Here is a 13,163-nt window from a genome sequence, read left to right on the forward strand (position 1 = left end):
CATGGGTCTTACAACTAAGTGAAGTTACCAACGTATATGAAGGTTTTTATTTGTTTAGCCTGTATTTTCCTCGCCTTTTTTACATCTTTTCTTTCACAAACCGATGTTGTTTTAAAGGGGAACTTCGGTTTTTTTCAACCTGGGGTCTGTTTTCATTTCATACATGTGAGTGATGGAGAAATGAATTTTCAACATAGCTCCAGTATTTAGCCAGGCAGGCAGCTTAGCAGCTCAGCTCGCAGCTCAGCTAGTGAAAAGTATGGGGCAACTTGCCCCCCCACATCAAAGTCCACCCTAACGTGCTTTTTTCCCACACTGACCGGCTCAGATAGTCTCAATGAGTGTCCCACAACATACTAGAGATGAGAAGTGAAAGAAAACCTCCACATTACCTGGCGATCGCTCTTTGTTGTGGTCTGTATCCAAATCTCAGGACGCTAGAAAATAAATCTCATTCCGAAATCGCGCGATCACAACAAATAGCGATCGCCAAGTAATGTGGAGGTTTACGTTCACTTGTCATCTCTAGTATGTTGTGGGACACTCATTGAGACTATCTGAGCCGGTCAGTTTGGGGAAAAAGCACGTTAGGGCGGACTTTGACGCGGGGGGGCCAGCTGCCCCATACCTTTCGCTAGCTGAGCTGCTAGCTGAGCTGCTAAGCTGCCTGCCTGGCTAAATACTGGAGCTATGTCGAAAATTCATTTCTCCATCACTCACATGTATGAAATGACATGAAAACAGACCCCAGGTTGAAAAAAAACGAAGTTCCCCTTTAAAGATGTTTTGGTGCTGTTTCCTCTTTGTCTGTGCAGTGGATCAGGACTGGGAGGATTTTCTGATGGAGTTTGAAGACGAACCCAAACCTCAACTCTCGGTTCACTGCAGCCCGACGCCAGGTAACAAAGTACAGGTCTGAAGTTCATATAAACATGACTGTAATGTGATACTGAAGGAAATATCTGACGTAAAGAGGCTCAAATTTAGTTCAGAGGGTAAAAATACCAAAATTTTCAAGTCTGAAAACATGAAATTCCCAAAATTCAGTCTAAATATTTTACAGAACTTAGTTTTGAATCCTAAAATAATAAATAAATAAACTGTGAACAACTCCAGTTCCTTTTATTGACTCTTTAAACTGAATGTCTGGTTCTCGTTTTTTGCTTGAACCTCTTCAGGTCCGTTCCGTCCCTGCCTTCATCTGCTCGGCAGCTGGATGATCCGGGGCGGAGTTTGGCTCATTGCTGCCATCTCATTGGTCAGCAACAGCCTGGTTGTCCTCTCTGTCTTCTTCTCCCCGGCCGCCTCGGTCACGCCCCCCAAGCTGCTGATTGGCCTGCTGGCTCTGGTGAACGGCCTGATGGGAGTCTGGAGCGGCTGGTTGGCGGCGGTGGACGCCTGGACATTCGGCAGCTTCTTTAGGTACGAAACCAAACGTTGGAGGCTCTGAGAACGGTGGATCATCTGGGTTTTAGACGTTCTCTAGATGTCAGGGACCCCTGAGATTGCTGAAAAATACTTGATGGTTAGAATTTGGAGATGCAAACGTGTTTAATAGCTTCATTTAAAGCCTGGAAATGGGAAAAAATTGCTTGAAAGTTCTAGGGCTGGACCCGAATATCCGAATATTCATTCGCTACGGCGGTATCCAGATATTAATTTTGGTATCCGAATATCACCCCCCTCCCCGGTCAGACGTTACTGGGCGGAACGAATACTTGGCGTTACTGTCTTCCCTCCGCCTTCGGCCCACATCGGCTCATATCGGCTCATCCTGTCCTGAGATCACATAAACATGTACACATATGTCTATGTGATCACCCCCTCCTCCCCCCAGATGAAAATAGGAATATTCGGAGCTCGTCTCTTCCCTTCGCCTTCGGCCCACTTCGGCTCATCCCGTCGTGTTCGGCTCATTTCGGCTCATCCATGTGTGTTTGTTACCACCACCCGAATGTCCGGGTGGCTGCAGACTCTGACGTCACGCTTCACTTTGTTGCATAAACACAAGACAAGATGCTGAAGACCTCCGCTGTTTGGACGAATGGATCCAAATATTTGGGCCGTCTCACCCACACCCCCCAGTCATTTTCAAATCTTTTATGTTGACAAAAATTGTATAAATCCATGTTACAGTACCTAAAAATGGACTCAGATGTTGCACGTCTGCAGGTATAGGTGTGTTTGGGCCGTATTCAGTGTTTTGTTGTTGTTGTGTTGTTGCAGATATGGAGCGAAGTGGGAGAGCAGCTTCCTGTGTCGACTCGGCGGCTTCCTGTGTGTGTTTGCGTCGCAGACCGGCCTTTTCCTGCTGACCGTCGCAGCTCTGCAGCGATGCATGGCGGCCGACGCACGACGCAACAAAAGCGACAGGAGCAGCGGTGAGGAAACATCTACGCAGACTTTAAAAATCATAAAAAGAAAAAGGAATAAAAGAAGCAGAAGTTTCAGCCTCCCCCTCCTGAGTTCTTTCTGTAAAGAGGATTTCTGGTTTCCGTCTCCAGGTGGATCTTCGTCGCCGCTGTCCATCCGTCTGTCCGTCTGTCTTTGCTTCCTGCTGGGCCTCGCCGTCACGCTGCCCCCCCTGCTGGCCGGACACAGCAGCACCTCCCTCTGTCTGCCGATGCCTTCGTCCTCCTCCTCCTCCTCGCTGGCCTTCTCCGTCTCACTGGTTCTCTGCGACTCGCTGTGCTTCCTCGTCATGACGCTCGCCTACACTCGCCTCTACTGCCGGGCCAACAAGGCTCCGCCCGCCTCGGAGGAGGAGGCAGCGTTGACGCGACACGTCGCCTGGCTGCTGTTCTCCGACTGCCTCCTCTACCTCCCCGTCGCCTTCCTCTCCTTCTCCTCGCTGCTGAGGCTTCCTGCCGCCGGGCCGGAGGCGGCGAAGGGCGTTCTGCTCCTGGTGACGCCACTGCCGGCCTGTGTCAACCCGCTGCTCTACCTGCTCTTCAACCCGCTCGCCAGGGAGGAGCTGGCGGCGCTGGCCAAACGCACCTGTGGGGTTTTAGCACTACCGAAGCTCCGCCAAAGAGGAGGAGGAGCTGGAGGAGGAAGGTCGAGGCCGAGCGCGATGGATTCAACGTACGACGAGGACGCCGAGAAACAGTCATGTGACTCGACGCAGGCGCTGGTGGTCGTAAAAGAGGAAGAGGAGGAGGTGGGAAGAGGAAGAGGGAATGGCGAGACGCAACATTCGGTGGCGTTTGTTGCTGCACAACACTGAAGAAACACAAACATAGAGGGTTTAAAGTCTCACCCAACAAACACCAAACATCTGAAAACCGTCCCAACCTCTGAAGGGACCAGTTCCTACCTGTAAATCCAATGAACGGTTACAAGTAGGGACGTCCTGATCAGGTTTAGTTTTTGCTCCTGATTTGAGTCCTCCATTGACTCCCAGTTCAAAGTCCTTTTCCTCGATGAGGTAGACTTTAATTATATCAACATCATTAAGACCGATCCAGTATATCTGCTTGACACCTAAATAGTTCTGCAAGTCTTTAAGAAAAGACTTAATTTCAGCCTCCATATTGTTCCTGAATGTTCTGTAGGGGTTCGGGAACCTCCAGGAAGCGCCAATAGGACCCTGTGTAAATGTAGTATTAGAGGGTAAATGTAGCAAGTCAGAGACTTCTGTGGTGGCTAATGACCTCCAACCAGAGCTCACATTTTTAAGACAAACTCTGATTGACTAGGACAGTCTTAGTGGTTAGCAAAGGAGCATCATGACAAAGACTTCTGCGATACTTAATGTCTACCATTCCAATCCCAAACTGAGGCTAACTGGCATAGTGTTCTGATAACCTAATAATATATTTGATTTGTCCAGCATGCTAAAACTAGTCAAAATTAATCAACCAATGGAATCAAAACTGAATATTCGGGATGTCCTGGTTTGATCTCAAAGATCATGATTGGAGTTGAATGAGGCATTTTTTAATGGTAACTTGACCAACTTTATTTATTATATTGTGTTTTTGTCCATGATCACATAGGTGTCATTAAGAGAGAGCACAATTTGTGGTAAGATGCTACTGATGCTAATTCAGAATAACTCTCCTACTCAATAATTGCAGTGTTAATGTTCACTACCAATTAAATGATTTCATAAAACTGATCATGCAGGGCACTTTCCCTGTTAGGATGTTGACTTTGTCAACAAACTCAAGATTTGGACTACTAAACTGCCTCCTTTCCACCTGTCACTGGGTGGAATTCTGTTATGGCTGATTCTGAACCCATGAAATCTGATCGGAGGTCAAGTTTGATGGAGGACATTGAGCATCACAGAAGTCTTTGACGTGGGGCTCCTTGACTAGCCAAAAACACTATCCTAGTAAATCTGAGTTAGTCTGAAACACGTTATCTCTGGTCGGAGGTCATTAACCACCACAGAAGTCTTTGCATGGTGCCCCTTTACTAGCCAAACTCCCACAATGCTCTCTGCTTTAACATGAACTGTAGTCTGAGTGACGCCTCCTCTGGTCTCTACAGGATTAAACAGTAAGAGGCTAGACTTGTTAGAACAACCAGGTACTACAGCTAATCTAGACAAGGGGTCCTCGGCTTATGACGTCCTCAACCTACGGCGTTTCATCGTTATGTCGGAACTGGTTCTGTGGAACTAGTTGGTGAGCGGAGCAGATGAATAGGTCATCATATGGCGCTATGAGACGACTTTGTTTACATTCGCTGGCTGGATCGCGCTACATTCACTAACTTGTAGCTTGTAAAATGACTCATACATGCATAAGAGTTGTTGGTATTCATGACTTTTCTGAAGAACTGATTAATATTGTGATGTACGTAATGGCTTTGTTTACATTTTCACTGAAGTTCCGACTTACGGTGAAAATCGACTTACTTTAGTCCGTTTGAACGGAACTCCGATGTAAACCGAGGACCCATGTATTCAGGAACAGCTTTGTTCCTAAAATGCATTTTTTTTCTAAATTCATTACACAGGTGCCAAACATATACACTGGATTGATTTCAGTAACTGTATTGTACTTGAAGTGTGTATTATTGACAAAAATTGGTGTCACATTGGGATTTACTAGTGGCAGAAACTAAATATTCAATGATGATTGCAACATCTCTACTTAATATTTAGTCATTTGTCAGGTGTTTAAATATGTTCAAAAGGCTGCAAAGATGCCAATGGTTGCAACACTGCTGCCTGTAAGCGGGGCACTAATGAGGCTTTCGTATTCTCTAAACTTTACCAACCTTTGCCAGGTGAGACAAAACCCACACAAACACACACACGTACATAAATATATACAGAGGACACAGCAGAATGACTGATGGGATTGTGAGGCAGCAAATGTAGCAGAAGATGGTGAAACAAAAGCACAAGAAGTCGCTCATCAAGAACTCAACGGCAGTTTGAGTCCAGCTTTCTCTTCTTGTTCACCGTTGTCCCTCCGCCGTCTTTTATTATTTTTTCTTCCGCAGCAAAAGTCGATGGAAACCAGAAGGTTGTAAATCCAGCAGCTTTTATTTTGAAAGACAGTTTACAGCACAGTGTTACCAAACGGTGACGGGCCATGTTTTCACAAGTCGGTGTGGAAACTGCAGCGTCCATGAGAGTGTCGTCACCGAGTCGATGTTGGACACAAGAATCAGGACAAACAGGATTAAAGAGCAGCTGCAGCTCATGTTCAACAGCTGGAAGAAGAAGAAGAAAAAAAGCAGAACTGTTCCTTTAAACTAGCACCGTTTCCTTAAAGTCGACTCGAACTTTTGGACTTTCTTTGATTTTAATCATGAAAACACCAAAACAAAAATACGTTCTCTGAACTATATTACAGGGTGATTCCGGTATTTTTAAACCTGGTGTCTGTTTTTTGGTGTATATGAAGGAATCGGTCCAATATTTACCAAGAATTCTGTTACCGAAAAACGGCGTACAGATGTACCGTTGTAACAGGCCAGATTAACCCCCAGCCAAAGTATACCCAAAGAATACCTTGGTATCAACTGGCCTTGGCCAAAGAATACTTTGGGTATACTTTGGGTATACTTTGGGTATTCTTTGGATATATTTTGAGTATTCTTTGGGTGTACTTTGGCCAGGGGTTAATCTGCCTGTTACACCAGCTTATTGTGGAAACGAGTCTTCTCTGAAGTGTTTTAGAATTCGACTGTTAGACAAAGAAAACACAAGTTGGTTCAAATCCGCAAAACTAATTTACACGAAGGACCCCCCATGTGTGACTGTGTACATTTCTGTATACAGTAAAGAGTGTACTTGTTGTAAATACAGGCTACTGTGACAATCCTACTTTTCTTTTTGTGTAGACTGTGAGGAATCTTTTCTTTTTGTAATGTTTGTAAAGCTTGTGTCCTTTCGCTTCCTGTTGTTTGTTTCGGTTGGTTAAGTGATATATTCCAGATATTCCGCTCTGCAGGTAAACTTTAGGGTTCCTGAAGTGTTCTCAAACCCAATAAAGGTCCAAGAAAATTCCCCAATAGTTAGCATCATTTTCACTTGTCGATCCAAGTACCTAAAATCCTTCCTTTGGGGGCACAACTCTCTTTCTCAAAGCATAAATTGATCATGGACGTTCTTTAAAGTGTGTTCAAGAGATAGACTTTACATAAAGGATGGACACAGACACTTTGACAGAACAAACTGTTTTGTGAATTATTATTTTCAGTAATTTGGAACCCTAACCCTGAACCATTGCCATCTTGGTCTATTAAAACTGGACGCAATAAGTAAGGCTAGACACTTCATTCGCCCTAAGAGATATCTTGTTTTATCATCTATTTTCCCCTAAAAATCTACATAATTTGTTAAATAAACACCATGTTGCACTAAAGGAGACTTAAAACTAGTAATCGAGACCATAAACTTCACAGGAAATTTGTCGCTGAGGTGACAAAACAAGGCAGAAGTCAACTCATTTCTCAGAGACTTGGACACAATCAGGCTTCCTCTTAAAAGAAGTTGGCCCCTGCTGGTGGTGTCAAAGCTGAAGTTACTTCCTCGATGCTCTGTCCATCTTTTATATAAAATCTATAGGTCCGGTTTTCACTGCGGGAACTTGCAGGCCAGAACTTTTAGCTTCTTCTGACAGCAAGAACCTCTATAGAACCTATTTGAGGGCTGTTTTCAGGGGGAATAAGTTTCTATTCGAAGGTAAACTCAGAGAAAACAACAAGCACCATTTGTTCCACCCTCTTGATATCCTTGTCGATCTTTTATATACCATCTATGTTGAGATCTCAAACTTCTATACAATTCAACTTCTTTTAACAACCAGAGTAGTCGCCCCCTGGTGGCTGCATCCATCTTTTATATTCAGTCTTTGGTTCAGGAACCCCGTTATGATCAACTGGTTTCCATTTTCCCCTAAAATATTCCCTGTTTCAGGGGCCACCATGCCTCGCATCATGATGCTGCCACCACCATGCCTGAAACTTAAGTCTCAGTCGATGCCACAGGGAAAAGACTTGACCAAGAGATGTTTTCTGATGTAAAGTCTTCTTCTTCTTGTGGTGCTCATTACTGCCCCCCTGAGGCTAGATGGTGCGAGGGGTCATCATATGAACAAAATTATTTGGGAACTGTACTTCCACTTTTTAACATCTGACAGAATAATGTCTGAAACATCTGGATTTGTCAGATTTACCTCCATCTTAGCTTTTTCAGTCAATCTGATCCATCTAAGACACTTAAATGATCCAGTGAAGGTGGTGTTTGTGACAATGTTTTAGGTGTTTTGATTTGTTTTTTTTACTACAAACTTTAATAATTAGAAATTCAGCGTGTGTCTGAAAGCTTCACGAAACTGCATGAGCTTGTGAAAAAGAAAAAAAATGTAAATCTGTCTACTGAAAATATGAATTTTTAAACAGTTTAACTGTATCGCATCAACAAGCTTAAAAAATAAGTAGGCGGAGTCTTTGTTGCTCTGCCCATGATTAAAGCCATTGCAACAGAACAAAAAACAAAAAAATTTCAAGCTAAAAGCATGACAGTGTGAATGTGAGCCGTGTGGCAGTGTGACTGCTGCACCTTTCTGTGATTAGCACTTAAATATGTTTTTAAAAAAAACTAAAAGCTTCGTTAAAACCTGAAAGGTTCAAACTTTGTCTCCTCCTGTTGTAAACTTTTGTAAAATATCGGAGTGTTTTAGCTTGTAAAATTCAGAGTGAATGTTTAGATTGAATAAAACAACAACGTGGTTGAAACTGATGTCTGTTGTTGTTTGTGACGTTTCTTCCCAATGTCAGCTTAGCGAGTGCTGCATTTATTTACCCCTCTATACTGCTGAGAAAAATCATGATGCTGCCACCACCATGCTTCACCTAATAATACTGCCACCACCGTGCTTCTCATCATGCTCCTGCTATTATTGATTTGTTGGGTTTTTAAATGATTACATCCAGATTTCTATGAAAATACGACACGTTTTTGAGTAGGTAAGGTCCTGTAATGGACAAAGAGTCTAATATATAAAAGTCTAAAGCAGCATAAAGCAGAAATATTCACACAGAGTACCTCAGATTTATAGTTTGGTACTTGACTCTTGATGAACTGAAACTCTGCTGATGTTTTCTTCCTACGTGGAACCTCTGAGGTGTAGAAGGAGGTCAGGATTCCCTCGTTCATCGTCATTCACGGATCGACGACTCTGTGGTTCTGAGTGCGCTCAGATCGTGACGTCTCCGTAGATCGGAGGGTAATCGTCTGAATCCAAACCTTTATTTAGACCCAGTGAGTCACAGCAGACAGTTTGTTGTTCAGACTGATGGATGAGTCATCAACTGAAGACTGGTGATCTGATGTTTGTCTGACGGTTGAATAAATATAAATATATATAGTGAATGAGAACCTATCAGGAACCCTGTAGTAACACTATCCTCTCTTCAAGTCTTTAAGACATTCTGCCAACATGTTCTCCTGGACGGACTGTTTGGTTTTCTGTCTTCAATATTTTAATATCCTGAACTTACAGATGATATGAACTGAATTATATTTTAACTGTTTCATCAATTCCTGACTGATTAAATACAAAAAGCCTTGAGAAAAAGACGAGTGACAATAAAACGCTGCTCTCTTTGTTGTTTTGTGTCAGTTTATCTTTTCTGTGCTCATTTTTAGTCTCTTTTAGTTCAATTTCCATCACATTCATGGCTGTTTCAGTCATTATTGTTCATTTTGCATGTTTTTATAATCATTTTCTGTCTTCCTCGACTCATTTTGTGTCATCATTTTCCATCTCTTTGTGGTCATTTTGCACCTTTACAGACTAATGTTGCATCTCTTCAGACTTATTTCATGTTTTTTGATCATATTTTGTCTCTCTGGGTTCATTTTTCATCATGTTTGTGGTTATTTTAAGTCTTTTTTTGGTCTTTATAAACCAGATGCAACAACCGAGAGTTTGATCTAACTGAGAACCTGAAAACATTCCAAAACAAACCAGGTTTATGGTTTATTTATTTCCTGTTCGGATGATAATTTACTGAATAAACATCAAGTTGTGTTAAAGGAGATTATAAACCAGAGATTGAGACCATAAACTCTGGAGGGAAATGTTTGCTGAAGGAACAAATCAAACGAGAATGCAGCCTCACCTCCTTCCTACGGAGGCTCTGATTGGTTCCTACGGAGGCTCTGATTGGTCCATCCTCCCTGTCCAGGTAGGAACAGCTTCAGTTCTGGTTTCTGCTCCTAGAAGTTCTCAGAAACTTCAACTTTTTCTACTGGATGTAACACCCAACAGAACAAAGAAAGCAGTCCGAGGTGAGTCACTCTGAGTTATCCCTAAAACAATCACACAATTACCCAGAACAAACCGTCAACAGCTGACTCACCGTTCAGTTTACAGCCTGACGTTGAAACATCTGAACACAGGAAGTTGAAGTCCGTGAAGCTTTGAAGCTTTTTATAACTGACATCTGTTTATGTTTTATGTTGATGATTAATCGCTGTTTCCTCCAAAGTTTATTTTGTACTCAAGTTGGTTTGATCAGTTTGTGTCTCTGTGGTTGTTTTGTGTCTCAGTGTGGTTGTTTTGTGTCTTTTTGTGGTCATTTTGGGTGTATTTGTGGTTGTTTCGTGTTTCTTTTTGGGCATTTTGTGTTTCTTTGTTTTTTCGTATGTCTTTGTGGTCTTTTTGTGTCTTTAGTGTCATTTTATGGTCATTTATTGTCTTATTATGGTCATTTTGTGTCTCTTTGTGGTCTTTTTGTATATCTTTGTGGTCATTTCTGTCTTTGTGGTTATTTTTTGTGTCTTTGGGGTCATTTTATGGTCATTTATTGTCTTATTATGATCATTTTGTGTGTCTTGGTGGTTATTTTGTGTCTTTTTGTGGCTGTTTTTTGTCTCTTGTGGTCATTTTGTGTATCTTTGTGTTATGCTTTTATCTATCAATGACTATTTTGCATCTTCATTGTTTGTTGTATTTTTGTGATGACTTTAGTCTTGTGCTGATTATGTTTTGTCTTATTCTGGCTATTTTTTCGTATTTTGTCTTCATTTTGTTTTCTCTGAGGTTGTTTTTTTGTCTATGTATGTCTCATTGTGATCATTTTGTGTCTCTTTGGGGTTATTTATTGGATCACTGTAGTATTTTGTATCTCTTTGCGATCATATTTAGTCTCTTGGGGTCATTTTGTGTCTAATTATGATCATTTTTTTGTTTTTTTGTGGTCATGTTTGGCAGCAGCAGCGGTCAGATCTACTTTTCTAACAGTCTCTACTGCCACCTACTGGTCAAATGATGGAGCAACAGATGGAAATCCTTCCGTTTCTCTGGTTTTGTGTTTCTCTGCAGCAGAAGTCCAGTTTACTAGAAGGGTTTCTGACTCCTCCAGATGTTGTTTTGACTTAAACAGATTGAAAAGTGGAAACTCAGAGCTGGAAACTCTCAGAAAAATAATATCTATCTCTCTGCTGCTTCACAAACCATGAACAACAACACATAGGAACTTGTGAAATTTGGGAAACACGTGACAATTTTTCTTGAACAAGGATAAAATGTGTCTTCTACGAAAACATTTAAGACTTAAGTATGATTTGTCAGAAACTGAAGTCAAAGATGATTAAAACCCAGTTATTTCTCTTCTTTTAAATCTAAAATCTCTGAAACATGAAATGGGAGCAAAACAAAACTATAAATATTTGTTTTATGAAAGAAGCTTCAGTTAGAGGAAGTGTAGAATGGTCTGACTGCACCTCACTGCCATTCTAGGGGAGACTGGTGCCAAACATGTAAATCTTTGTGGTCGTTTTGTGTCTCTTTGTGGTCGTTTTGTGTCTCTTTGTGGTCGTTTTGTCTCTCTTTGTGGTTGTTTTGTCTCTCTTTGTGGTTGTTTATTTGTGTTCTCTGAATTATTAGTGACTTCTAATCTGCTAAAATATGAAACTAGACTTAACACTGACATCTTCCAACCCTACCAGTTTACGAACATCTTTATCTATTCACACGTTTCCATTCCTGTTTTTGCTTTTTTCCGTGTCATTTGCCTGATTTCTATCCCTGTGTGTGTGTGTTTGCAGTGATACGAGCAGCCGATTTATGGCGACACACCTGCGTCAGGTGTGTAGAGGTCTTTAACTGTTTCCTGTTCAAAGCTCAAAGTCCATCCAACGGACAGGGACGATCCATAGACGATCCACAGACGATCAACAAGCAATAAGGAGACTAAAGGAGAGTTTATCTGAGCAGAAAACACTAAAGAAGAAGAAGAACTAAAAGAGGAGGACTAGCAGACGAAGCTGGAGGAACTCTGAGGTTCTAGTAGCGGACGTGGAACCGCACATGGATTGTACCTGAGGACGTTCAGGTTGGATAAAGTCTCCGCTGACCCTCTGACTGGCGGCCATCTTGGAGTGGCGTTCAGGTGAGTGTGAACAAACAACATGTCGAGTGAATCCGTCCGGAGCTTCAGTAAATGTTCTCCAGATCATTGTCAAGAAGGTTCTGCAAAATTCTTGTAAAATTTTGAGCAGGAAGCTTTTTCTTGGTTGCCCAAATATTCCTCTGAAACGCTGGATGGTTAAAGACGTTCTAAAGGAGTTCTAAAGGGGGCGTATGGAGCACGATACAGATTAATGTTGGGTCTCTTCAGAATTATTTAATGATTTTATGGTCTTATTTCGTAGCTTTGCATGTCTTTAGAGTCATTTTAGGATCATTTTCTGTCTTTAGAGACTAATTTTGTGTGAATTAACAAACATTTTGACTCTCTTTGTGGTCATTTAGTGTCTCTTGAGGATATTTATGCGTCTTCGCAGATAAATTTTGTCTTTTCAGAATTATTTAGTATTTTTATGGTCATTTTTTGTCACTTGAGAATCATTTTGTGTTTTTTTTTTGGTTATATTTAATCGTTTTTTTGTCTCATTGTGGTCATTTTTCATCTCTACAGATTAACATTGCATCCCTTCAGAGTTATTCAGTGTTTATTTGGTCATTTTTAGTCTCTTTTAGGTCATTTTCCATCACATTCATGGTTGTAGTAAGTCGCTATGACAATTCTTTTTGTTTTTAGAATAATTTTCTGTTTTTTAGAATCATTTTGTGTGTTTCAAGAAACATTTTGTGTCTCTTTGTGGTCATATTGCATCTCTTCAGAATTATTTAGTGTTTTTTGGTCATATTTAGTCTCTTTGAGTTCATTTTCCATCACATCCACGGCTGTTTTTGATAGTTTTGAGGGGTTTTAGAGTCACTTTCTGTCGTTTTAACATAATTTTATGACTTTAAAGAATCATTTAGCATCTTTTTAGAATCATTTTGTGCATTTTCACAGCCATTTTCCATCTGTTTGTGATCATATTGCGTCTTTACAGATTGTTGTTGCGTCTCTTTAGAATTGTTTCATGTTTTTCTGGTCATATTTTGTGTCTCTTGAGAATCATTTTACACCTTTACAGATTAATCTTCAGTCTCTTCAGAATTGTTTCATGTTTTTATGGTCGCATTTTTTTCTTCGCTAACATTCTAAAGCACATTTTGCATCTTGAACATCCTTCCTTCATTTTTCCTGTGACTTTCTGGAACGTGTTTCCTCAAGAACGTCCCAGAAATGTTCTGTTTTTTGAAATATATGACATTATACATCACAAAAAAATCTGACGGCTTGAGAATATCTTCACAACACTTTTCAAATGTTGGTTTGAGAACATTACTTCT

General features: G+C 41.2%; 1 protein-coding gene across 1 annotated transcript in view; it reads left to right on the forward strand.

The window, feature by feature from the left end:
• LOC110955813 (leucine-rich repeat-containing G-protein coupled receptor 5-like) overlaps positions 1–8,209 on the forward strand; it is a 42,036-nt gene extending 33,827 nt beyond the window's left edge. Inside the window, exons 17-20 of the mRNA XM_022200947.2 lie at positions 816–899; positions 1,179–1,422; positions 2,227–2,381; positions 2,505–8,209. Coding sequence (XP_022056639.2) covers positions 816–899; positions 1,179–1,422; positions 2,227–2,381; positions 2,505–3,226 — 1,205 coding nt within the window. The 3' untranslated portion in view covers positions 3,227–8,209. The remainder of the gene's footprint in view (positions 1–815; positions 900–1,178; positions 1,423–2,226; positions 2,382–2,504) is intronic.
• The last annotated feature ends 4,954 nt before the right edge of the window (positions 8,210–13,163 follow it).

Source organism: Acanthochromis polyacanthus, chromosome 1 (genome assembly GCF_021347895.1).
Source record: "Acanthochromis polyacanthus isolate Apoly-LR-REF ecotype Palm Island chromosome 1, KAUST_Apoly_ChrSc, whole genome shotgun sequence".
NCBI lineage: Eukaryota > Metazoa > Chordata > Actinopteri > Pomacentridae > Acanthochromis > Acanthochromis polyacanthus.